Source organism: Budorcas taxicolor, chromosome 1 (genome assembly GCF_023091745.1).
Source record: "Budorcas taxicolor isolate Tak-1 chromosome 1, Takin1.1, whole genome shotgun sequence".
Classification (NCBI taxonomy): Eukaryota; Metazoa; Chordata; class Mammalia; order Artiodactyla; family Bovidae; genus Budorcas; species Budorcas taxicolor.
Genome location: NC_068910.1, coordinates 74880178 through 74907640, shown reverse-complemented (window position 1 = coordinate 74907640; position 27463 = coordinate 74880178). Strand labels below are relative to the sequence as shown.

General features: G+C 42.1%; 1 protein-coding gene across 5 annotated transcripts in view; it reads right to left on the bottom strand.

Moving 5' to 3' along the window:
* Positions 1 to 27463, bottom strand: part of APP (amyloid beta precursor protein) — a 312932-nt gene that overhangs the window by 220960 nt on the left and 64509 nt on the right. For all 5 annotated transcript variants that reach the window (XM_052648165.1, XM_052648141.1, XM_052648149.1 and 2 more), the window contains exon 2: positions 24412 to 24579. In XM_052648165.1, coding sequence (XP_052504125.1) covers positions 24412 to 24579 — 168 coding nt within the window. The remainder of the gene's footprint in view (positions 1 to 24411; positions 24580 to 27463) is intronic.

Genomic DNA, 27463 nt, shown 5'->3' with positions numbered 1-27463 from the left:
TTCAAGCTATGTAAACACACAGAGAAGGATATGTAAATCAGATCCTGGATGCGTATTGAGAAAGTTGTTCTTCCAAAACCCTTGCCAGCAACTTAGCGCTACATGGAAACAGCTCCTTCGCCTGATTTTATTTTGTTCTTAAGTAGCTTAACACTTCAACGCATGCATTTCCGTCACAGACAATGTTCAACTTGAAAATGCCACTAAAATTTAATATCCCCATGGCTTTTTTGTCCAACAGAATAAAAGGTGAAGTGGCTTTTGGGGCAGGAATATAATTCTCCCACCACCTTGTCTTGTTTATTACATCACAAAAGTACAGCACTCATGAGTCATAAACTCTGTGACACCAGAGAGCTCGCCCTGAGGGACACGACATTGTGTGCAGTAAAGTGTGAGTTACTGCATTTTTCTAAAGGGGTTCCAGCTGCCACTTCACAGAAATACTACCCTGCTGAGGCTTGTCTCAGGAGCTTTCGCTTTCTACCAAGGAGGACTATGCCTGCAGGAGGCACAGTCAAGTCATATTTCCTTTGTTTTAATTCTAAACCAAAAAACTATCAGTAGGGTACATATTGATAAGAAAACTATATATGTGTGTGTGTGTGTGTGTGTGTGTGTGTGTGTATGGCGGTTCACATGCCTTCCATCTCAGTGTCCTAAGGTAATAACTGGTGCAAAAAGCAGTAAGTTATTTGGTAGGTAATTTTCTAGAACTGCACATGGACCAGTTAAGATGAAAGAGTGCTGAAGAACTGATGCTTTCCAACTGTGGTACTGAAGAAGATGCTTGAGAGTCCTTTGGACAGCAAGGAGATCAAAACAGTCAATCCTAAAGGAAATCAACCCTGAATATTCATTGGGAAGTTTGGTGCTGAAGCCGAAGCTCCAAAACTTCACCTGATATGAAGAGCAGACTCATCAGAAGAGACCCTGATGCTGGGAAAGATCGAGGGCAGGAGGAAAAGGGGGTGACAGAGGATGAGATGGCTGGATGGCATCAGCAAACTCCAGGAGATGGTGAAGGACATGGAAGCCTGGCGAGCTGCAGTCCATAGGGTCACAAAGAGTTGGATATGACTGAGCGATTGAACAATAGCAACAAAACGATCAGAGAAGACAGGGCTTATTCCCTGAAGGCCACCAGAGCTCTACAAAGTGATCAGCCAAACACAGAATTTCCTTCCAGTTTCCATCCTAAAATCTAGGGCATATGTGTTATTTCCTGCACTTTACCTTCTTTCTCTAGGATGGGGACATCAGCGATTGTTAACAGACAGTTGGAGGAAACTAGGAAACCACATGAATCCCATGCTTGGTTTGCCTACTGCTTAACAATGAAAAGGGAAGTGGCAACTACCACCCAAGCAGCCACTTTTATCCTGAGACAAGGAGCTATTAATTCGAATTTGCCAAAGAGAATAAAAAATTGCTGTTCTCAATTCAGGAAGTTTATTTAAAAGGGGGGAGGCACACCAAACATTAAAGACACGTAATTTCTTCTAAAGTACATCTAGTCCCAGTTAGGCACAGTGATTACCACAACAAGCACAAGGAACTTCCAAGTCAGAAAGAAAAACCTAACCAAAAAAAAACACAATAAAAACCCTACTGAGGTTTCTGACAAAAATTTGAAATACTGTATCTTCCTTGGTGGCTTATACGGTAAAGAATCTGCCTGCAATGCAGGAGACCTGGTTTCTATTTCTCGATCAGGAACATCCCCTGGAGAAGGAAATGGCTACCTACTCCAGTATTCTTGCCTGGCGAATTCCATGGACAGAGGAGCCTGGTGGGCTACAGTCCATGAGATTGCAAGAGTTGGACTGTATCTTATTTTTGATTAAACAGTGCCAGTATATGACCAGAGACAAAGAAGCATTTTGATGTTAGGAGACAAATAATTCATGACAAGCATTCTGTTTTCTTTGTGGCGTCTCACACCTTAACATAGGAAATAAAGATATCTGAGATCCCTGAGCTATGCACGTTGCATGCACGGTATGCTCACACAACAAGCATTGCTGAGAATTTGCTAAAACAGCAGGTATTAGCAAAGCCTGATTTTTATAGGGCCCCCATCCTTTTCCAAAATGTCTATTTGATCCCACTGATAACTATTTTTTTAATTATGAAAAAATTCAGATGATGACAGCTTCAGTAATCAATACTTAAAGCAGAAGCAAATTTAGGCTTGGGTCAGTTCCTTGAAAAGCAGACAGTCCACACTTCCTAAAAACCCTTCCTGAATTACACAGGGCAGTCACTGAATAAACACACTCGCTGTGCAACAAGCACACTCTTCTTAAGACCCTTACACTGCACTTCAAATGCTGAGGTCCACGAGGTTCCTCCCCGGGGACAAACCTCCTCCACTCACAGTATAATAGATGTGAACCCTTCTCGCCCACTTCAGGAATGCTTTCTGCTATTTATCGCAGTGTGCCTGACATTCGGGTTAAGTACATATGTGCACCACCTCCCCGTTGAAAATATACTTTGCACAGGCAGGAAACACAATGAGACCCCCACTCGCAGCCTCCCCGAGGTGGTCCACCTTCATGAACGTTGGCTGAATTGGTCAGAGGCTGCCAACATGCCTGCCCCTCTCTGCAGCCCTCCAAGCCCCCACCCCCTTCCTCGGCAAGAGCTCTCCTAAGGGCCCATATTTTAACGCTGCAGCTCCGGCCCCAAAGCTGCTTACAGCCAGAGGAAAGCACTCTTGTCAACCGCGTTCTCCTTGCTTAAGCGTTGGGAACGAACACATCCAGGCTCTGGTTAGCTAAGGCTGGCAGGCAGGGGAAGTCACAGGCAGAGGTGGTGCCTGGCAAAACCACGAGGGGACAGGAAGCAAGCAATTGGAAGAAGCAAGAAAATAAGATGGACAGAGAGAGACACTAGGAGGAGACGGCTGTGGACCCAAGTCACAGAGATACGGAGCGGATGAGACAGGGACCACCTGATTACCTGTAACTCCAGTGAGGAGTGATGGGTCTCCTTCATTAAGCACACCCACTTTTAAATATTTATTTGTTTATGGCTGTGCTGGGTTTTCCTCGCTGCGTGCGGGCTTTCTCTAGTTGCGAGGTGAGGGCGGGGAGGGGAGGGTGCTACCTGCGCGGTTGTGCGCAGGTTCCCCATTGCACTGGCTTCTCTTGTTGCCGGCAAGGCTCTAGGGCTATGGGCTTCCGTAGCGGTGGTGCACAGGCTCAGTTACCCCGAGGCATGTGGAATCTTCCTGGGTCAGGGATCGAACCCATGTTCCCTGCACTGGAAGGTGGATGCCTATCCACCGTACCACCAGTGAAGTCTAAAAAGCCCCCCTCCTTTTAAACGTAAGTTATTCTGGTAGCTTCATCTTCCTTCCGAATGAACAAAACCCAAGAAAAATGCCCCAGCTCAAAAGTTGGTTCACTAATATTCCCTTTCTTGAGCCCTTCAATCTCTGAATCCAAAGCACTTTATGCCATCACTTTTATCTGACCACCAGCCACTCACCTATGACAATGAGGCACCTTCCTGCCCCTTTAGACTATACACACACTCCTTGAAGGCAGGGACGGTATGATTCATTTTCTGTTCCCTCAGTGGTGGTCAACACTGTAACAGCACAGTGATTGCTTGATCAACAGGTAACAAATATTTCTGGCTAAGTTCAGAATCCATTAGACATAGGGAAATCTACAGGCTGCCGTCTATGGGGTCGCACAGAGTCGGACACGACTGAAGCGACTTAGCAGCAGCATATATTAAGAACCCATTGGATATTATCAATGTGTAAGATAATCTGAATAGTATGATATTATTGTTGGATTATAAGCTTTTGAGAAAAATAAGCACCTCAGTGTCGTCTAACATTGTTCTCTGAAGTATGATGTGGCCGCTTAGTCGTGTCCAACTTTGTGACTCCATGGACTATAGATCACCAGGCTCCTCTCTCCAAGGAATCCTCCAGGCAAGAATACTGGAGTGAACCAGAATTGAAAGATACATGTGTACCCCAATGTACATCACAGCCCTGTTTATAATAGCCAGGACATGGAAACAACCTAGATATCCATCACCAGATGAATGGATAAGAAAGCTGTGGTACATATACACAATGGAGTATTACTCAGCCATTAAAAAGAATACATTTGAATCAGCTCTAATGAGGTGGATGAAACTGGAGCCTATTATACAGAGTGAAGTAAGCCAGAAAGAAAAACATCAATACAGTATACTAATGCATATATATGGAATTTAGAAAGATGGTAATGATAACCCTCTATGTGAGACAGCAAAAGAGACACAGATGTATAGAACAGACTTTTAGACTCTGTGGGAGAGGGAGAGGCTGGGATGATTTGGGAGAATGGCATTGAAACATGTATACTATCAGGTAAGAAACGAATCGTCAGTCTATGTTCGATACAGGATACAGGATGCTTGGGGCTGGTGTACGGGGATGATCCAGAGAGATGATATGGGGTGGGAGGTGGGAGGGGGGGTTCAGGATTGGGAACTCATGTACACCTGTGGTGGATTCATGTCAATGTATGGCAAAACCAATATAGTATTGTAAAGCAAAATAAAGTAAAAATAAAAATTAAAAAAAAATAAAAGAATACTGGAGTGGGTTGCCATTCTCTTTTCCAGGGGATCTTCCCAACCCAGAAATCCAACCTGGGTCTCCTATGTTGTAGGAAGATTCTTTATTGTCTGAGCCACTAGAGAAGCCCTACCAATAATAGTATCTTACATAAAAAGCAAAGGATTATTGTTAATAAATGTAAAAGTCAGGCTCTCCCTAGGCTAAGGGGGCCCATCTGACTGGGCCAGGCATCTGTAACAAGCAGCTAACTACTCTGGCCATATAAATATGTTTTATCTTTGACAGCAAATCTATCTGCACATAAATTTTAAAAATTTAAGGGAGTTGAAGAAATTTCAAATACCAACAACCAGGAGAGGCAGAGTAGAAACCATCTTAGATCCATATTAGAAGGTTATGGTTGGTAACATAATTAGCTTTCCCAGGAAAATACCTTAAAAACTGGGTCACCATCAGAACATTTTCATTCTAAATTTAAAAATTTAGAGTCTCCATTTCTCTCTTTATCTGAATTGAAAAAATATTAATCTCAGACAAGATGATATTTAAGTTTAAATAAGCAAACCAAGAAAAGATATGGATGATATTTAAGAAAGCCAAGAACTTACATATACAAAAATATAAAAAATATATCTTTAAGACATGTACTATTAGAGTCCTACAAAAGCATTCCTTCATTAGAAATATTAAGGACAAACAGGGGACCCCTTGGAGTATCATTTTGCAACAGGCTACCTGGGACAAGGGATTAATGAATGCCAAAAGTTGTATTTACACACAACTTGACTAAACCACCACCACCTTGGTACCAGGTCTGGACCAAGGATGCTTCCAGACCACAAAATCACATGTGGCCAATAAAAGGCTTAGCACAGTTAATGGTCAGGGTTGTGTGCGTTCATACTAATTCTGAAAGGAATTTGCTTACTGTTCTTTCTGGTCTTTCAACACTTAACAATCCACTTTTAATCAAATTCTCCAGGATATTTCTTTTTGAAAAAAGCTTCCCCGGTGGCTAAGTGGTAAAGAACCTGCTTGCAATGACGGAGATGCAGGAGATTTGCGTTCGGTCCCAGAGTCTGGAACACGCCCTGGAGGAGGGCATGGCAACCCACTCCAGTATTCCTGCCTGGAGAATGTCATGGACAGAGAAGCATGGTGGTTTATAGTCCAGAGGGTCACAAAGAGTCAGACACGACTGAAGCGACTGAGAACATATGCTACAAATTACGTAGTGTTGTTGAAATGGTGTCTTAAACATGTAAGTCAGAAGTCAATAAATAACATGTGTTACTTTACTTTATCTTCATCAATTTACAGCTGCAAAAGAGATGAGCTTGCCCAAAATAATGCATGGCATCTGAATGAGGTAAGGTAGAGAACTGGGACTCCAGGGTTTTCCAAGAACAAGAATGATTAGATTTTATAATTATTGGAGTGATGAGCACAGAGGGAAAACAATATACTATTCTTTCTACTTTTACATATGCTTGAAATTTTGAATTAAAAAGAACCAAAAGTTTAAAAGTTCTTCCTGAGTGGCTCAGACAGTAAAGAATCTGCCAGCAATGCAGGAGACCTGGGTTCAATCCCTGGGTGGGGAGATCCCCTGGAGAACTCAACATTCAAAAAACTAAGATCAAGGCATCTGGTCCTATCAATTCATGGCAAATACAAGTGGAAACAGTAACACATTTTATTTTGGGGGGCTCCAAAGTCACTCTGAATGGTGACTGCAGCCATGAAATTAAAAGACACTTGCTTCTTGGAAGGAAAGCTATGACAAACCTAGACAGTGTATTAAAAACCAGAGACATAAATTTGCTGACAAAGGTCTGTATAATCAAAGTTATGGTTTTCCTAATAGTCATGGGCAATGTGAGAGCTGGACCATAAAGAAGGTTGAGAGCTGAAGAACTGATGCTTTCGATTGTGCTAGAGAAGACTTGAGAGTCCCCTGGACAGCAAGGAGACCAAACCAGTCAATCCTAAAGGAAATCGACCCTGAATATTCACTGGAAGGACTGATGACAAAGCTGAAGTCCCAATCTGCTTCTGTTTGTGTTCAAGTCTGTTTCTGTTCCATTGTGTCATAATTTAGATTCCACGTATCACTCAGCTGTACAGCAGAAATTAATACAACATTGTAAATCAACTATACTTGGATCAAATATTTTTTTAAAAAAGAAAATATATCATAAACTTAAAAAAATAAAACGCCCTCAAATTGGTGACAGCCCTGAGTACTCAGAGAGCATATTAACTCTAAGTTCTAAACAACTTTCACTTCAGCATCAAAACCGAAACAAAGCATGTCCAAGTCAATCTATTTCTGTTTCTGGATTAAAATAACATAGTCTCTCCTCTACAATTTTCTGGAATACAAAAAAAAAAATCCCATCTCAAACTGTTTCTTAACATAAATTCTTGTAGTAATGAGAGATATTAGAGGCTATATCTAATCTAATTGGAAAAGAGAACTGGAAGCTGAAATTGCTCTCTGATTACAACTTAATGAGGAGCTGAGAGGCAAGACACAGCTGATGAAACACCACCGCAATATGGGAAAGACGTGCACTGCTGTGTTTTCACAATGACGACCTCATCTAAGAGCAAGGGACAGAAAACGCTTCAGGGCACCAGCCCATTTCCCATTAACGTGGCCCAAGTCTGTTTCTGACACTGTATGTAAATATACTGTCATATGCATACATTCATACTCAACAGTTGGAAAATATTGTGCAAGAACTCTGTTCAAAGTATGAGTCACTATTATACCAACACGCTGAATGCAAAGACAAACGGGGGAGGGGGATACCAAAATAAACAGGACAGGACACGACTGAGAACACAAATAGATGTGTCCACATATAGCCAAGATCCTCACTGTCTTTCTGTTAATTTAGGGCTCATTTTCTCATTTTTAAAATGTACAAACTATTGTTAACCAAGTATGCTCCAATATAAAATAAAAATTTTGAATGCACATAAACAAAAGAGCTTTTTAAAAAGCCCATAAAAGGAACAAAATTGGGTCATTTGTAGCGATGTGGATGAACCTACAGTCTCATATAGAGTGAAGTCAAAAAGAGAAAAACAAGTATCATATATTAGTGCATATATAGAGAGTCTAGAAGAAGGTACTGATGAACTATCTGCAGGGCAGGGATAGAACACACGTAAAGAACAGTGGGGAAGGAGACGGGGGGATGAGCTGAGGGAGCACACACACGTGTGCAAAGCGTCCAGTCTATCTCAATAAAGCTGAAATGAAGAAAGAAAGCTACAATACAAGCAAAACATTTTTAATAAATAAGAGGTCAAATATAAAAGGCCATAATATCACTGCAAATGTGTAATAACTGAGTATGCATTTAGGAAACAGCTAGAGAGTAACAAGGACAAAGGTTACATGAAACATTAATCTGATTAAAAATGATTAATGGTGTGCAAAGAAATATCCAAACTGATTTCATCTCTTTCACCTCTGAATCCTATGGTTTGTACAAGCAATCCTTATAGCTATCCAGACCAATAATGCAAAAAATGTATCTGTATTCATGTACAGGTGAAAGTCACTCAGTCACGTCTGACTTTTTGCGACCCCATGGGCTATACAGCCCATGGGATTCTCCAGGCCAGAATACTGGAATGGGTAGCAGTTCCCTCCTCCAGGGGATCTTCCCAACACAGGGATCGAACCCAGGTTTCCCACATTTAGGGCAGATTCTTTACCAGCTGAGCCACCAGGGAAGCCCACTCCCATATCCATACATGACTACTAGAAAATCCATGAGTTTGAGCAAGCTCTGGGAGTTGGTGATGGATAGGGAAGCCTGGTGTGCAGGAGTCCATGGGGTCACAGAGAGTTGGATACGGCTGAGCAACCGAACTGAACTGAACTCATATACAGGTAGGGTACCTCTACTCAAAAAATTTTCACATAATATGAATTCTTGCATCTTTCAAATACCAGAACAACTATTCATAGGTGCTTGTCATTTGCGGGTCAGTTTTAAGTCTACAAAGCAGGACGGCACACACAGCAAAAATAATAACGGCCAAGAATATTTCAGTATCTACCGTAGCAGCATGTCTACCATATGCCCTCAAAGTTGATTAGATTAAAAGGGTCACATGTGTTTAATTAAGTTTAACTTCACATAACTAAAAAATGAAGAGAAGACAGCAAAGTTGACAAAGAAGTCTTGTCTGGGGTTATATATTTTAGAGCAGACAGTTGGGCAAAGGAAATTGCTTTGTTCAACTCATCAGCTTTTGTTCGGGCCAGGCACTGGTGTGCTTTGTCTTATGATTCTGTTAATTTATAGACAAAACAACTGTTCATTTAGAGCAAGGAGGTTAAAGAAACAGAAAACACATACTGCTAACTGTGGAAAAGAAAATACTTAGGAAAAAGAAAGGATATCCATAATCTAATAGAAGAGACTAGAAGCAAAGCCATATGTGCTGGAAATCTCAGCCAGCATTCAAGATTTAATCTGTTCAAACTCCCTCCAGAGACCTGTTCCCAGCATAAGCAAGCAGAGTCACTGACACCTGCTCTACACCCCTGAGTCCCAGAAGGTGCTTTGCATATTAGGGAGGGTCAAAGAGCCTGTGTTTTAACTTTTTTCCTTAAAAGAAGACAAAGAACAGAACTGAGACTTTTATTATTTTTCATTTAACTGACAACGTTTAACTTTTACAATACACACCTGTGCTCTCCTACCATAAAAGGGGGACATAGTCTAAGATCCATTAGACAGCATCCTGGACTGCTCAGGTGTCAGAGTGAAGGCTTGCATTTGAATGCAGGTTCTAAATAGAGGCCCATGCTTCCCTTTCACTGCACCGGACCCTAAGAGCTCCCTTATAACAGCATCTGGATGTGAGAGTTGGACTATAAAGAAAGCTGAGCGCTGAAGAATTGATGCTTTTGAACTGTGGTGTTGGAGAAGACTCTTGAGAGTCCCTTGGACAGCAGGGAGATCCAACCTAAAGGAAATCAGTCCTGAATATTCAGTGGAAGGACTGATGCTGAAGCTGAAACTCCAATACTTAAGCCAACTGATCGAAGAACTGACATTTGAAAAGACCCTGATGCTGGGAAAGATTGAAGAGGGGAGGAGAAGGGGACGACAAAGGATGAGATGGTTGGATGGCATCACCGACTCAATGGAGATGAGTTTGAGTAAGCTCTGGGAGTTGGTGATGGCAGGGAGGCCTGGCATGCTGCAGTCCATGGGGTCGCAAAGAGTTGGACATGACTGAGCGACTGAACTGAACTGAACTGAACTGAGGAATCACATATGTGTTCATCTATACAAGAGCGATGGACAGGATCATCTTTCCCATGCCTTTCACACTAGCATCTTGAGACTTGAATTCCCTTCTCTTTTTAAATATTTATTTATTTAGGCTGTGCTGGGTCTTAGTTGCATTATGCAGGATTTTTTGTTGTTGTTTTTGCAGCTCTCCGGCTTAGTTGCTTCCTGGGATGTGGGATCTTAGTTCCCTGACCACCGATCAAACCCACATCCCCTGCACCGCAAGAGGGATTCTTAACCACTGGACACCAGGGAAGTTCCCTGAATCCCCTTCTCTTCTCAATTCAGGTCACCCTTGCATATAGGTTAATCTTTCTATTAGTATTGTGACCAGAAAACTCTTGCTGAAAACAATCACATAGCCCTTACTCACTTCTAGGGTTAGATCCCAAATCCCCACAATCAAGATCGTCTACTTCACAGCCTCATCCACATCTTCAATTTCCTCAATTCTTTTCTCAGTTTATCTCATTGTATACTTAGAAGCTCCTTAAGATCCAACAGAGGCTTCCCTGATGGCTCAGATGGTAAAGAATCTGCCTGCAATGCTAGACCTGGGTTCATGCCCTGGGTCAGGAAGATCCCCTGGAGGAGGGCATAGCAATCCACTCCAGTATTCTTGCCTGGAGAATTCCATGAACAGAGGAGCCTGGCAGGCTAACGTCCATTGGGTCACAAAGAAGCAAACATGACTGAGCAATGAACACTTTCACTTTCTCTGAGCCAAGAATGATATCTGGCCACTCAGCAACACCTGACACAAAATTCTATCCTCAATCAGTAAATATTTGCTCAACTGGCCTGAATTAAATTTGGCATAAAAAGTAAAAATTGGGGATGGAATGATACTTCAGATGAAGAACTGCAGTGTATTTTCAATTTTTTCTTCTCTCAACCTAAAGCCTTTAGTTTAAATAAAACATTATTTGTTAAAGTCTCATTTCATCCAAAAGAAAGAGGACAACAAAATATAAAAGTTCTAATTTTTCTTCCTAGCCTTTATAACATATGTTTCAAGGGGAATATTATCCTAGTTTGGATCTACTTATATTTATAAGACTCCTAGGTTCCTGAGACCAATGGCTAGGTAATATAATAGTTCATTAAGGCAAGTGGCCACTGTAGGCTGTTACATGGTGAATAATTTCCATAGTTATTTTCAAATTGTTTCTGTGATGGCAGCACTTTCTCCATCTAGTATAGAATGAAGGAATTTTTTTTCTACCAAAGGACCACAGAGGAAAACAGTCATCAAGGGAGCGTTTGTTGTGGTCATCTATTATTGCACACAGACTATCCCCAAACTTAGTAGCTTCAAACAGGAAGCATCTCTTATCTCACAGTTTCTGTGGGTCAGGAATCTGGAAGCAGCTTAGCTGAGTGATCCTGACTTGTAAAAGGGTGCAGTCAAGATGTCAGCTACGGCTCCGGTCAAATGAAGGCTTCACTAGACTACAGGACCCACTTCCAAGTAGTTTCCTTGTTGCCTGGCGAGTGAGTGCTGGCTGCTGGCAGGAACACTCAGGTCCGTATTAGCACACGTACATGTCTCCAGAGCTACTTGAGTATCCTCACAACATGGCAGCTGGCTTCCAATACAGCAAAAGTATGCAAGGTAGAAGCCACGTGCCTTTTATGATCTAGCTTCAAACGTCACATGCGTCGTTTCTGTATCCTCCGGCACAGTGTGGGAGGAGACGATGCACGGATGTGAATCCCAGAGGGGAGGCGAGCACTGTTGGGAGCCACCTTAAAGGCGAACTGCACCACAATAATTTAGAACTCCTGACAACTATGTGAATAGACCAAGTGATTCTTCTTCACATGGTATCAGCTAGAGTATTGCAAGCAAGGGCAACTGAATGAGGGCCTCCATTCTCTTCCACTTGGGTTTCTTCCCATGGCTTCCTTCCCAGAGTGCAAAAGGAGAAATTTCCAGGCCTTCTTAAGGCTTACACCCAGAAGTAAACCAGTGTCACTACCATTCCATTCTGCTGGTTAAAACAAGTCTCATGTCCAACCAAACCTGAAGGGGAGAGGGTAACTGCTGGAAAACACAATCCATCAACAGGCAACGGTAGAGCAAGGGCTTCCCTGGTGGTCCAGTGGCTAAGACTCTGAGCTCCCCAATGCAGGGGGCCCAGGTTCTATCCCTGGCCAGGGAACTAGACCCCACATGCTGCAATCAAGGATTTCTCATACCACAACAAAGATTAAAGCTCCCATGTGCTGCAAATAAGACCCAATACAGCCAAACAAAAAGAAACAAGTAAAAATTGAAAAAAAAAAAAAAAAAAAAAAAGAGTACTACTACTAAAAAAAAAAATTCAACAGAATGTATTACCACAGGGTCACATAAAGAATAATCTAGGGTTTGCTTCCTGTTTTCAGGGAGTGTATTTAGTGATCATTTGGTAGGTTTAACTGAATATTGAAGGCCATGTTCACATGTGTATTGAGTGTTATCACAGCACCTGCATCTTAACTGGGTAAAAATAAACTCAGGGCAAATGTGGACGATGGGCCAACAACCCCAATTCTTGCTAAAAATTTCTTTGGAATTCTGTCAGTGGAAAAAACCGTCTCTGCAGGAGAGGAGCTCAGGGTCATTTTATCGGGGGGTGGCTCTGCCATTTTAAGAGGGCTTCCCTTGTGGTTCAGCTGGTAAAGAATTCGCCTGCAATGCGGGAGACCTGGGCTTGATCTCTGGGTTGGGAAGATCCCCTGGAGAAGGGAAAGGCTACCCACTCCAGTATTCCGGCCTGGAGAATTCCGTGGACTGTATAGTCCATGTGGTCGCAAAGAGTCAGATACGACTGAGCGACTTTCACTTCACTGTCAGTGCAGGAAGCAGTGCAGAGCACCAGCCTCATTCAGTCCCAGTCTCTGTGCCAACAATAGGCCGTCCACAAGCAGTTGCTAAATGAGGACTCATGCTGAGTCAGGGACAAGTGTTGGTTAGAATGTTTTGTAAAGCAGGATCTTTAGGAACTGTAATTCTCAGTGACACCTTGAGCCTATAATCCTTTTGCCCAAAGGAGTTTAAGTAAGTCCTAGTCTTCGCTCAGGCTACCTTAACAAACTATCATCAACTGGTTGGCTTAAGTGACAGGAATTTATTTTCTCCCAGTCCTGGAGGCTGGAAGTCTTGGGTGCCAGCAGAGTGGAGTTCTGTTGAAAGTTCTGCTGCTGGCTTGCAGACTGCCACCTTCTCTCTGGGTGCTCACCGCCCCTCTTTGTGTGAGCAAGACAGAAAAAGCAAACTCTGCAAGTTCTCTGGTGTCTTTTCTTATAAGGGCACCAATCTCATCGTCAAGGCCCCACCACCATGACCTCATCTAACCTTGATTATCTACCAAAGTCTCCACCTCCAAACACTACCCCAGTGGAACTTAAGGCTTCATCATATGAATTTTGGGCAAAAGTGAAAGTGTTAGTCACTCAGTCGTGTCCTACTCCTTGTGATCCCACAGACTGTAGCCCAACCAGGATCCTCTGTCCACGGAATTCTCCAGGCAAGAATCCTGGAGGGGGTTGTCATTTCCTTCTCCAGGGGATCCTCCCCACCCAGGGATCAAACCTGGTCTCCCACATTGCAGGCAGACTCTTTATCCACTGAGCCACCAGGGAAGAATTTAGGGGAAGACACAAATATTTAGTCTATACCAGTCCTCAATACACATTTGATGGAGAAAAATAAAAGAATGGTATGCACTGCGCTAATTAAAAAAATATAAAGAAAATTTTTATATCTCAAAAGTGCCCAGTATTTAAATGATGACTAGGCAGAAACATAACTATTATCATTAGCGAACAGGAGGAAATTTATGGGTACCAAGAATGTGGATGAAATGAGATAAAATGCTGATTACACAAACCTAAGTTTCAAACTATTTTCCCAGTCAAGCTTTATAAGGGCTTTTAGACAGGAGTTAAGGTGCATGCTCAGTGGCTCAGCTGTCTCAGACTCTTTGTGACCACATGGGCTGTAGCCCGCCAGGCTCCTCTGTCCATGGGATTTTCCAGGCAAGAAAACTGGAGTGGAATGCCATCTCTTTCTCCAGAAGATCTTCCCGACCCAGGGATTGAAGTGCATCTCTTGCACTGGGAGGCGGGTTCTTTACCACCAGCACCACCTGGGAAGCCTCAATTTTTACTTTTTTCTTCCTAACCTTGCCCACAACCAATGACAGGACCAAAGAAATCAGAAGGCAAAAATGCCAGTATTAATAATAACAACCAGGACTTCCTTGGTGATTCAGTGATTAAGAATCTGCCTGCCAACGTGGAAACACGGGTTCAATCCCTCGTCTGGGAAGATCCCACATGCCACCCAGCAACTAAGCTATGACACCCTAGAACCTGTGTTCAGCAACAGAAGAAACCACTGCAATGAAAGGCTCAAGCACCAGAATTCGACAAATGGCCACCTTGTGTGGCAATGAAGACCCAGCACAACCAAAAAACAAAATAAAAAACAAAAATAATAATAACGACAAAACAACCAGTAGCAGGGAGTACAAAACGAGAGAAGCAGGAGACTCTGAAGGACAAGGACTAGATAATTCACCATCAAAATGCTAATATTTGACACATCACACTAAGGTAAGCACCAACAGACAGGAGGTGCAGCTATCCAGGCAATTCTTTGGAAAAACAAATTAACAAGTGAGTTAAACTGGTTAGCAAAAGGTCGAAATGAGGTCATAGTCATGAGTTCAGTCGCTTTCATTCTGTCCTAGGACCACAGACTGCTCACAGCTGCCTCTCTGACTCAGCCAGCTGTCTCTAAAACATCTGTGTTTTGGTCACAAGAGGAACTGAGAACATAAAGAAAAAAATGATTCATCACTATTGAGAGAAAATAATCAGTAAATGAAGAGCACCGTAAGTGGGGACAGTTTTGTATATTAAAAAAGGGGAATCTGCACAATGGTAGATGCCACGATATATATACCTTAAAGGTGTTAAACAAAAATACCCGTCCACCTGGAATTCTATACATAACTAAGTTATTGTTTAATAAGAACAACTTCTGGAAATAACTAAGAGGACAGCATTCAAAGAAAGAGAGGAATCAAAAATATAGAAACTGAGATCCTTTGGTGAAAGGATTGGCTGCAAACAATGAATCAAAAGGCAGAACCTACGACTGTGAGAATGATGGCAATAGAACAGACCATAACTTTAAGAATACAAAAATAATATATCTTACAAAACCTGTGAGGAGAGCTGAAAAAATTATGAACATTATTTTCCTTGACTATATTAACAAGGAATCAAACAATTATCTAAAATAAAAACATAGAGTTTAAAGCAAAAAAGAAAAAAAAAAAGATTTTCCAACAGCACACAAAAATATTCAGTCTTACAAATGAAAGGTATTTCTGGTTATAAAAGAAAAATTTCAGACTACCTACAACATGGCAAATAGTAGGAAGACTCTCAAATACCAATAAGGAATGTTACAAGTTTAAAGGTTCTGAGCGAATATCTCACCAGCAACACCGCCCCCACCATACCTTCCCAAAAGTTGTTTAAAGTCATGATGCACTATGAATTTCCTCAGATGCCCATTCTCCGATCTACAAAGCTTTGAAAAGGCACTGTGTGCTTCTAAGCCCACTGTGTTGGGCTGTGGTCATTATTCTATTTTGCCTCCATGCCACTCATCACCCCTTTTTCTGGCAAGAGCTCCTCTCCCTACACCAGGTGGCTCTGCTTGGATTACCAAACAAACCATACACCCTCATGACCAAGACAAGCCAGTCCCAGTACTGAGTCCTTGGTGGCTATGATAACTGGTCCAAAGATAGATGCATGACCAAAAGCAGGAACGAGAACCCCTGCTGGGAATTAAGAGTGCAAACTACCAGGAGAAGGTTGGAATTCTAAACTGGGAAGACACATTCCCAGAGCTACTGGCTGCCATTTTCCCTGACCTCCTAGGGGAAGCCCATCTTATGCCAGAGAAAATGAGGTGAACATAAAGGATAAGGATAAGCAGATAACAAGAGATCCCAACAGAGAAATTCCAGGAAGCACTGAGTTTCGGTTCCAATGTCTGAGGATCCAGTTTCTGGATGCCGCTTTCAAAATTCTGTAAATTATCCCCACCCCAAGATTCTCTCCATCAGTAGGAAAAAATATTCTCCACGTACAAGTAGATTTCAAGCACCTGTCAACATAAACTGACTCAATTCACCCTTGTTCCTCATTTTTCTTTCTAAGACTCAGCTAATCACTTATGAACAGGATCTCATTTCTCTCTATTTCTACTTGAGCCTAGTTTTCATATGATGGACACTTACTCTTCCTACAATTTCCTCAGCTTAGGTTCCTTCCCTTTAAAAGACAAAGCCCAACAAATAACAAAGCCTCTCCCTTTTCCGGGAATTGCTCACAAGTTCTTTGCCTCTTGGTCTTTCCTCAAAGAGGCCACAGATGGCTGCATCACCCATACATGTCACTCTTCCCATAACCTACCACGATTTTACTTTCCTCCAGTGCTATTCCCTCAAAACTGCTCTCCCATTTGCCAAGTGAGGAGGCTGTTTTATTATAAAACATTGTCCATGATTCAGAAATGGACCAAAGAGATTATGTACTGGGTGTCTCAGCAGTGAAATATAAGTGCTGTCTTCCAGAGTCTGGAAGTGGTGGGGAAAGGAGATCTGATTCCATGGGGTATGTTCTTCTGACTGACTGGCTGTAGGCAACCCTGTTGCAAAGAGTAGGACATGGGACTGGGCAACTGAACAACAGCAACAATAAGGCTACTCTGCATGGGTAGATACTAATCTGATAGCAATGCAAATGTTTCCTGTTTCATGCACTGCAGATCAGATGATTCCTATTCACAGCCCTGTAAATGAAGTCTGTTGAAAAAGAATTTAAATCTCTTCAAGTCAAACTGGACAACACCTTAGAGGTTATCTGATTAATTAATGAATTGAGGAAAACCCTTGATATGCATTCATTGTGCAACACAGTCATAACTTGCCTTGTCAAAAATTATACTTCAACCGCTTCTGGTTTGATGCTGCGAAAGACCGAAGGCAGGAGGAGAAGGGGACGACAGAGGATGAGATGGTTGGCTGGCATCACCGAATCAATGGACCTGAGTTTGAGCAAGCTTTGGGAGTTGGTGATGGACAGGGAAGCCTGGCGTGCTGCAGTTCATGGGGTTGCAAAGAGTAGCACACGACTGAGCAACTGAACTGAACCGAAATTCTGGTCTGCATCCCATTTGCACCCCCATCATTTCTCTCATTTAGATATTAACCTAGCTTGACTTCCAGCACACAATACCTCCTGGTTCTGATCCTCAGTTTCCAGCTACTGTTTCTCCTCCACTAATTTACTTTGATTCCCTTAATGTTGCAACTCACCAGGGTTCTTTCTTAGGATTCTTCCCCAGAGGCATCATGAGGGCAAACACTTGGCAAGGTAGCTTAGTACCTTGTTAATGCTCAATAAGAGTTAGATGGCACCGGCATCATCAACATTATCACCATGTGCCAACATCATCATCATCATTCAATTTTCTGTTGCTAAAATTATTTTATAAGCCTTTCTCGCCCCTGAGATCCCCTTTAAGAATAAGTCCTGTGTTCTACTTATTATTGTATTTTATCCTTGGCACCCAGAGATATATGTCTGAAGAAGGAAGAGAGAACTATTGGGCTCTAGAAAAGTATTTGTATAACCATCTTGCACTTAGATATTTTTAATGAAAGGTATATTTAAAAAGTCACAAACAAGCACTTGTCTCTTAACATCCAGTCAGTCAGTTCAGTCGCTCAGTCGTGTCCGACTCTTTGTGACCCCATGAACCGCAGCACGCCAGGCCTCCCTGTCCATCACCAACTGCTGGAGTCCACCCAAACCCATGTCCATTATGTCAGTGATGCCATCCAACCATCTCATCCTCTGTCGTTCCCTTCTCCTCCTGCCCTCAAACTTTCCCAGCATCAGGGTCTTTTCAAATGAGTCAGCTCTCTGCATCAGGTGGCCAAAGTATTGGAGTTTCAGCTTCAACATCAGTCCTTCCAATGAACACCCAGGACTGATCTCCTTTGGGATGGACTGGCTGGATCTCCTTGCAGTCATAACATCCAAGCACCAGTAAAATTCTTGGGGAAGGTCTGGGACAACTCCTCGTTTCTGGTCCCCTCTCCCACCTGCTAGATCGTGGGGTCTAAGACCCTGACAGCTTTGAGTCACTAGTAGAATGGGGTGGGGGGTGGGAAGAGTAAGCTCCAGTTGGCCGCCAGGAAACTGAGAAACTGGAAATGCAGTCAGAGGGACCAAGCAAGAGGGTGACTTTTGGAAATGCTAATGTAGAGTTATTCTCCTTCTTTAACAACAACAACAACAAAACACCTTCAAGGACACTTTTGTTGTCACAGATGTGAAAGTGAAAGAAGTATTAAGTTACTCAGTCATGTCCAACTCCTTGTGACCCCATGGACTATAGCCCTCCAGGCTCCTCTGTTCGTGGAATTCTCCAGGCAAGAATATTAGAGTGGTTGCCATTTCCCTCTCTAAAAGTGAAAGCTGCTCACTTGTGTCTGACTTTTTGTGACACCATGGATTATACAGTCCATGGAATTCTCCAGGCCAGAATACTGGAGTGGGTAGCCTCTCCCTTCTCCAGGGGATCCTCCCAACCCAGGGACTAAACCCACATCTCCTGCATTGCAGGTGGATTCTTTACCAGCTGAGCCACAAGGGAAGCCTGTTGTTAACAGAAGAGATCAAATTCATTTAAAGGGCTCACGAAGCCTGATGTTTGGACCCTTTCTTACTTCTCTAGCCTAACTAGCTATCCCACGTTGAAGGTCAGGAACGGCGGCAGTAAGGAGATACCCCTCGTCCAAGTTAAGGAGCAGCGGCTGTACTTTGCTGGAGCAGCCGTGAAGAGACACCCCACGCCCAAGGTAAGAGAAACCCAAGTAAGATGGTAGGTGTTGCAAGAAGGCATCAGAGGGCAGACACACTGAAATCATACTCACAGAAAACTAGTCAATCTAATCACACTAGGACCACAGCCTTGTCTAACTCAATGAAACCAAGCCATGCCTGCGGGGCAACCCAAGATGGGCGGGTCATGGTGGAGAGGTCTCACAGAACGTGGTTCACTAGAGAAGGGAATGGCAAGCCACTTAAGTATTCTTGCCTTGAGAACCCCATGAACAGTATGAAAAGGCAAAATGATACGATACCAAAAGAGGAACTCCCCAGGTCAGTAGGTGCCCAATATGCTACTGGAGATCAGCAGAGAAATAACTCCAGAAAGAATGAAGGGATGGAGCCAAAGCAAAAACAATACCCAGTTGTGGATGTGACTGGTGATAGAAGCAAGATCCGATGCTGCAAAGAGCAATATTGCATAGGAGCCTGGAATGTCAGGTCCATGAATCAAGGCAAATTGGAAGTGGTCAAACAAGGGATGGCAAGGGTGAAGGTCGACATTCTAGGAATCAGCAAACTAAAATGGACTGGAATGGGTGAATTTAACTCAGATGACCATTATATCTACTACTGCAGGCAGGAATCCCACAGATGAAATGGAGTAGCCATCATGGTCAACAAAAGAGTCCGAAATGCAGTACTTGGATGCAATCTCAAAAACGACAGAATGATCTCTGTTTGTCTCCAAGGCAAACCATTCAAGATCACAGTTATCTAAGTCTATGCCCCAACCAGTAATGCTGAAAAAGTTGAACGGTTTTATGAAGACCGATAAGACCTTTTAGAACTAACACCCAAAAAAGATATCCTTTTCATTATAGGGGACTGGAATGCAAAAGTAGGACTAGAGTACCAGACAAATTTGGCCGTGGAATGCGGAATGAAGCAGGGCAAAGACTAATAGAGTTTCGCCAAGAAAAGGCACTGGTCATAGCAAACACCCTCTTCCAACAACACAAGAGAAGACTCTACGCATGGACATCACCAGATGGTCAACACCGAAATCAGAATGATTATATTCTTTGCAGCCAAAGATGGAGAAGCTCTATACAGTCAGCAAAAACAAGACCAGGAGCTGACTGTGGCTCAGATCATGAACTCCTTATTACCAAATTCAGACTCAAATTGAAGAAAGTAGGGAAACCACTAGACCATTCAGGTATGACCTAAATCAAATCCCTTATGGTTATACAGTGGAAATGAGAAATAGATTTAAGGGCATAGATCTGATAGATAAGAATGCCTGATGAACTATGGAATGAGGTTCGTGACATTTTACAGGAGACAGGGATCAAGACCATCCCCATGGAAAAGAAAAGCAAAAAAGCAAAATGGCAGTCTGGGGAGGCCTTACAAATAGCTGTGAAAAGAAGAGAAGTGAAAAGCAAAGGAGAAAAGGAAAGATATAGGCATCTGAATGCAGAGTTTCAAAGAATAGCAAGAAGAGATAAGAAAGCCTTCTTCAGCAATCAATGCAAAGAAATAGAGGGAAAAAATAGAATGGGAAAGACTAGAGATCTCTTCAAGAAAATTAGAGATACCAAGGGAACATTTCATGCAAAGATGGGCTTGATAAAGGACAGTAATGGTCTGGACCGAACAGAAGCAGAAGATATTAAGAAGAGGTGGCAAGAATACATGGAAGAACTGTACAAAAAAGATCTTCATGACCCAGATAATCATGATGATGTGATCACTAATCTAGAGCCAGGCATCTTGGAATGTGAAGTCAAGTGGGCCTTAGAAAGCATCACTACGCACAAAGCTCGTGGAGGTGATGGAATTCCAGTGGAGCTGCTTCAAATCCTGAAAGATGATGCTGTGAAAGTGCTACACTCAATATACCAGAAAATTTGGAAAACTCGGCAGTGGCCACAGGACTGGAAAAGGTCAGTTTTCATTCCAATTCCAAAGAAAGGCAATGCCAAAGAATGCTCAAACTACCTCACAATTGCACTCATCTCACATGCTAGTAAAGTAATGCTCAAAATTCTCCAAGCCAGGCTTCAGCAATACGTGAACCGTGAACTTCCTGATGTTCAAGCTGGCTTTAGAAAAGGCCAAGAGATCAAATTACAAACATCCGCTGGATCATGGAAAAAGCAAGAGAGTCCAAGAAAAACATCTATTTCTGCTTTATTGACTATGCCAAAGCCTTTGACTGTGTGGATCACAATAAACTGTGGAAAATTCTGAGAGACATGGGAATACCAGACCACCTAACCTGCCTCTTGAGAAATCTGTATGCAGGTCAGGAAGCAACAGTCAGAACTGGACATGGAACAACAGACTGGTTCCAAATAGGAAATGGAGTACGTCAAGGCTGTATATTGTCACCCTGCTTATTTAACTTCTATGCAGAGTACATCATGAGAAACACTGGGCTGGAAGAAACACAAGCTGGAATCCAGGTTGTCGGGAGAAACATCAATAACCTCAGACATGCAGATGACACCACCCTTATGGCAGAAAGTGAAGAGGAGCTAAAAAGCCTCTTGATGAAAGTGAAAGAGGAGAGTGAAAAAGTTGGCTTAAAGCTCAACATTCAGAAAAGGAAGATCATGGCATCTGGTCCCATCACTTCATGGGAAATAGATGGGGAACCAGTAGAAACAGTGTCAGACTTTATTTCTGGGGGCTCCAAAATCACTGCACATGGTGACTGCAGCCATGAAATTAAAAGACGCTTACTCCTTGGAAGAAAAGTTATGACCAGCCTAGATAGTATATTCAAAAGCAGAGACATTACTTTGCCAACAAAGGTCCATCTAGTCAAGGCTACGGTTTTTCCTGTGGTCATGTATGGATATGAGAGTTGGACTGTGAAGAAGGCTGAGTTCCGAAGAATTGATGCTTTTGAACTGTGGTGTTGGAGAAGACTCTTGAGAGACCCTTGGACTGCAAGGAGATCCAACCAGTCCATTGTGAAGGAATGATGGAAAAGGAAAGAAACCCTGGAATTTCTTTGGAAGGAATGATGCTAAAGCTGTAACTCCAGTACTTTGGCCACTTCATGCGAAGAGTTGACCAATTGGAAAAGACTCTGATGCTGGGAGGGATTGGGGGCAGGAGGAGAAGGGGACGACAGAGGATGAGATGGCTGGATGGCATCACTGACTCGATGGACGCGAGTCTGAGTGAACTCCGGGAGATGGTGATGGACAGGGAGGCCTGGCGTGCTGCGATTCATGGGGTCGCAAAGAGTCGGACACGACTGAGCGACTGAACTGAACTGAGCCTAACTTTTGTCTAATCCATCTAAGACTCTGGCCTGTGTGCATCCTTGTACACAATCTCTGTGGGTGGTAAGCTGAGACAAGCAGGTAAGACCAGAATTTCAAGACACAGGAGAAACAACCAAGGTCTCACTCTCGCTCTCCCCTCCCACTCCCACCACGCTATGACCACCAACAATCTGGCAAAGTCTGGGACTGGAAAGAACAATTCTGTGGCTTAGCTCTGGAACAAGCAACAGACTAAAATAGGAAGCGAAGCTACCCAGGCATTAGTGGGATCTCTAAGTGGAGTGGGAATAAGCGTTGTTCTCAGGATTATGAAGAGTGATTTTTATAGTCATCATGCAAGTAAAAACGTCTGGTTATTTATAACTGACACTGAAGAAAACCTTAGATGCCAACTATGATATGTACATCAAAAGAATCATTCAACAGAAAATGATGATGCAATCAATATCATTAAATAAATGAGTTGCGGCCTTCAGAAAAATGTATTTAATATTCAGTAATGTGCAGGTGTATCCAGAAAAGTAAAACAGTATCTAAAACCTATAAGCATGCATGGAGAGTCCTCATTTATTAAACTCGTAACTTATCCACAAAACCGTACTACAGGAAGTCTTCAATTGAATGTGAATATTATTTCCAAAAATGTGTATTTTAGAAATGTCATAGCTGGGCAAAGTAAATTTGTTATCAGTGCTTATATAATAAATTTTTTAAGAAAAATATAAAGAATGCAAATATTAGTGATTTCTACTTAAACACAAAGAAGTATCTTTTCACAACATGGTTCATACTCCTTCAGGACAAAAATGACTTGATATGCAATATACTATGATAACACCATGCCATTCTGCTTTTCAAACCACAGGAGTTAGAATTTAGAGATTGTCTTTTCGTATAGTCCTATCAATAAAAATATACATGTGGGTATATATATGTATAAGTATATATATTTCATTAACACACATTTTGGATCCAAAAAGGCCAAAGAAAATTTTCTTGTACACAAAAGATTACAATAAAGAAAATGTTGGTAGATTATCTCTTGTTTATGGAAGGTAAGAAATTTTGCTTTGTCAAGAGGCATAAGACTAATTCCTTGAAATGTTCTTAAAACACAAAGAGTCACATATTATAGGAATATGTAACTATCTAGAAATGTGGGACAACATGCCTTGCTGCTGCTGCTGCTAAGTCGCTTCAGTCATGTCCAACACTTTGCGACCCCACAGATTTTCCAAGCTTTCCCGACTCCAATTATTTTAAACTGAATTAATTTAAAAAAAAAAAACACCGTATATAATAATGGCAAGAAAACTTGGAAAAATTACACAAAGGTTGAAGATCTCTACAAATGGCAAGGGGGTGATTTCAGGATCTAAAAGTTATGTTAAAAAAAAAAGCGCAGAACAGTACTTACTGTAAGCTATCTTTTTTATAAGAAAAAAAGGAAAAGTATCCATCTGCCTTTTGCAAGAAGGATAAATCAAGAATGATGAAAATATTTATTAATAGAGGATGGTGGCAAGTGAGATTTCAGAGGGCAGCTTCTTGCTTTAGTGTTTCAGTAATCTAAGTGTTTCACGTTTTCAAATAGTAGCAAGAAGGAATGAAAAACTAAAATTAAATCTAAACAAATAAATGAGCTAAAATATATCAAATTGATAACATAAAGTTAATTCTAGTCACTTTTATTTATTTCTAGAAAGTTTTTATTGGAGTATAGTTCATTTATAATATGTTAGTTTCTGCTGTACAGCAAGATGAATCGGTTATCTGTGATCTTTTTTAGATTATTCTCCCACAGATCATTAGTGTTGAGTGGAGTTCCCTGCACTGTACAGTAGGTTCTTATTGGTTATTTATAATAAATAGTGTGTCTATCCCAACCTCCCAATTTCTAGTTACTTTTAAACACAATACCTCGACTACACAGCCATAGTGGGATATACTCTAAAGATAAACAGACGTGCCAAGACACCTTAAAGTTTGCTCAGTTGAGTGTTTTCTCTTTCTTAAAAAAATTGAAGTATAGTTTACATACAAGATTATACTTAAGTTGGTTTTACTAATAGTTTAGTAAATTTAGTAAATAATTTCAAAACTATTTATGCATACTGTAGGACAAAGCAAGTGAATATGGTACAGTGAGTCATCAGGAACCAAGATGTTCACTGCAAGTGATAAAATACAAATATGAAAGAAGTTAAGTGACCAAGAAACACGCATGGGATCCAACATGAGCCGCGGGCCACCCGCGGAGACTTACTTCCTGGCAGTACTGCAGGATGCCCTCCTTGGTGCCAATGCAGGTCTTGGTCCCCGATGGATCCGACTCCCACTTCCCATTCTGCACGTTCATGTGCATGTTCAGTTTGCCACAGAACATGGCCACCTGGGGTTCTGCAAGCAGGCCGGCATTGCCGTCAGTGGGCACCTGGAAAAGTAAGTTTCGGTTAGTTATAGGAATCCATAGCTCTGGGGTGGAGGTTGGAGGAAGGGCTATGAAGAGAAACATGGCATGGAGATATGCGAAAAATAGCTCTATTCTTGGGAACTCTCAATTACGAATCTCTATGGGTTAAGCTTTATGTGTCCTGGGCTTCCCAGGTGGCTCAGATGGTAAAGAATCTGCCTGCAATGCAGGAGACCTGGGCTTGATCCCTGGGTCGGGAAGATGCCCTAGAGAAGGGAATGGCTACCTACTCCAGTATTCCTGCCTGGAGAATTCCATGGACAGAGCAGCCTGGTGGGCTATAGTCCATGAGGTTGCAAAGAGTAGGACAGGACTGAGCAACTAAGCACAGCACAGCATATATATATATACACATTGGCCATGCCACACAGCTTGTGGGATCTTAGTTCTCTGACCAGGGATTGATCCTGGGTCACAGCAGTGAAGCACTGAGTCCTAACCACTGGACCATCAGGGAATTTCCCATATAAATATTTTTAAAAGGGGAAAATGGAAGTTCTGAAATATCCATACTACCCCACTTATGAGGTTCTGATAGCTCAGAAAGGGGAAAAAAAAATCAGCAAGAGATGAAAAATAATTGGCAAGAGTGAAAGTCTTATTCAAAACCAAAGAATCAAAAGACAGGACATGGTGGCCAAGTAATTCCTCCCTGGTTAAATCCAGCTGCCGAGGAAACGTGTGAGGTCCATGCCAAGAAGAGTTAACTTCCAACAGAAGCCATTCATGTAGCTGGGAACCGGGTGATTCTAGCATAACTTGTATCATGTCTAAAAATTGCTCACAGGAGGGAAAAAAACAACAACACTAAAATTACACCAAGAGATTTTGGTTAAAGAAAGAGCTTCCTGACACTTCTTCCCACAGAAATGTAAAAATAGATCAAACATCTGTCCATTCTAGTCATCATCATACGTATTTTGTCCATAAATCCCTAAGAGGATTTTCACCCTTTAAAAAAAAAGAAAAATCTTGCATTGAACTCATCTGAGACCTCTCAGACCTGAGCAAAAGCTACTGGGCACAATCTCTAAAATCACGTTTCAGGTAACATTTTCTACATTTCTAGTTTTGCTTTGTAAAATGCAGTTAGTAAGATTCTGCTTCTCTGACTCCCGAGGTAACAAATAGCAATGCAAGCCATAGTCCTGGACTGTCAGCAGAGTAGCTGGGATCCCTCAATTCCCCAGTTTGGAGCTTTCCCCACCACCTATAATTTCCAAGTCGGAAAATGAGAGGCCCATGCAACAACAGATGCAACAGATGCAAAGAAACAGTCTGAGCAGAATGCTCCACAAACGCTAAGTTTCACAGTTTTCCTGAGGGAATAAGAGTAAATTCAATGCCTTGATCCTCAAAAAACAGCATATACACTTTGTCCATTTTACTGAATTAAGTAGTAAGATAATAACATTGCAAGAAAGTCAAGTAGTCAGATACCTATAGACAAGGCCCCATATTAGATGCAATGAAGGACATAAAATATATTTATAATATAGATAAATACATACAATTTATGTATTAATACATTTATTTTTAAATTCCACTGTCAAGGAATTAAAAATCTAATAATGAAATCACCATTGTATTCGCCATGGTACTTTATTCTGGTCAAACTCATTCTTGTCCCAAAGACTTCCAGTCTAAGAATCTTGAGAACTTACCCCTAACCGAACAGGGAGACTAATGATCTTTTACCATGGTTGGTAATAATTTTGTTGAATAAACTCCCCCCCTTCTCTATCTCAACACTTCTCTGTACTCAGATTCTCCACAGTGAGTTCACCACAGTTTCTACCTCCTTGTCAACACGAAGGCCCTTCATTCCAAATCCTCCCCTCAAGGAACATGAGGTACCAATTTCTCTCCCCCATGGCAGCTAGTTTCCAAGAGTTTCAATAGTCCCTACTTCCTAGATTAATGCTCTCATCACTGTCATCCATAAAAGATTCAGGGTTTTTCTGTTGCAGCAAATAAAAGAGGGCACAAATGATATATGTTTTCCAAGGCAAGGCTGTAAAAGGGCCTTAGGGTTGCTTCGCTGCTCTCTGGGATCACTTGGTATTGGGGGGGCAGTGTCCAGCTGCCATGTTGGAAGGACACTCAAGCAGCCCTGTGGGGAGGCCCATGTAATGCGGAATCGAGCTCTCCTGTTAACAGCAACATTAATGAGCTTGAAAACACCCAACAGCCTCATCAAGCCTTCACCTGCTGACATGACTGAAACCTCAAGGGAGAACTCGAACCAGAACCACCCAGAAGACACTCCCAAATTCTCGATCCACAGAAACTGAGATAGTAAGTCTTTGTTATTCGAAACCATTAGTTTTGAGGTAACCTATTACACAACAGTAAGACACCCAATAAGTTCTTCCGTTTCTCCAGCTTCACAATACATCCACAAATATGCTCAGATCTCCTCTACTGAAATAAAAAGCAAACAGACAAAAAACATTTCCTCCCATTCTATTATATTCTAGAGCAGGGAGGGTCAACATATTTTCTATGTCAAAGGCCAGACAGTAAATATTTTAGGTTTTGTGAACCATACAGTGTCTTGTACCTGCTCAACTCTGCTGTGTATGCCCTGAGTCGCTTCAGTCATGTTGGACTCTTTGCAACGCTATGGATGTTAGCCTGCCAGGCTCCTCTGTCCATGGGATTCTCCAGGCAAGAATATTGGAGTGGGTTGCCATGCCCTCCTCCAAGGGATCTTCCTGACCCAGGGATCGAACTTGTGTCTCTTATGTCTCCTGCATTGGCAGGCAGCCCTTAAGTCCCTTGCTGCAATGCAAAAGCAGCCGCAGACAACATGGGTGTGGCTGCTTCATGGGAACATTTTCTT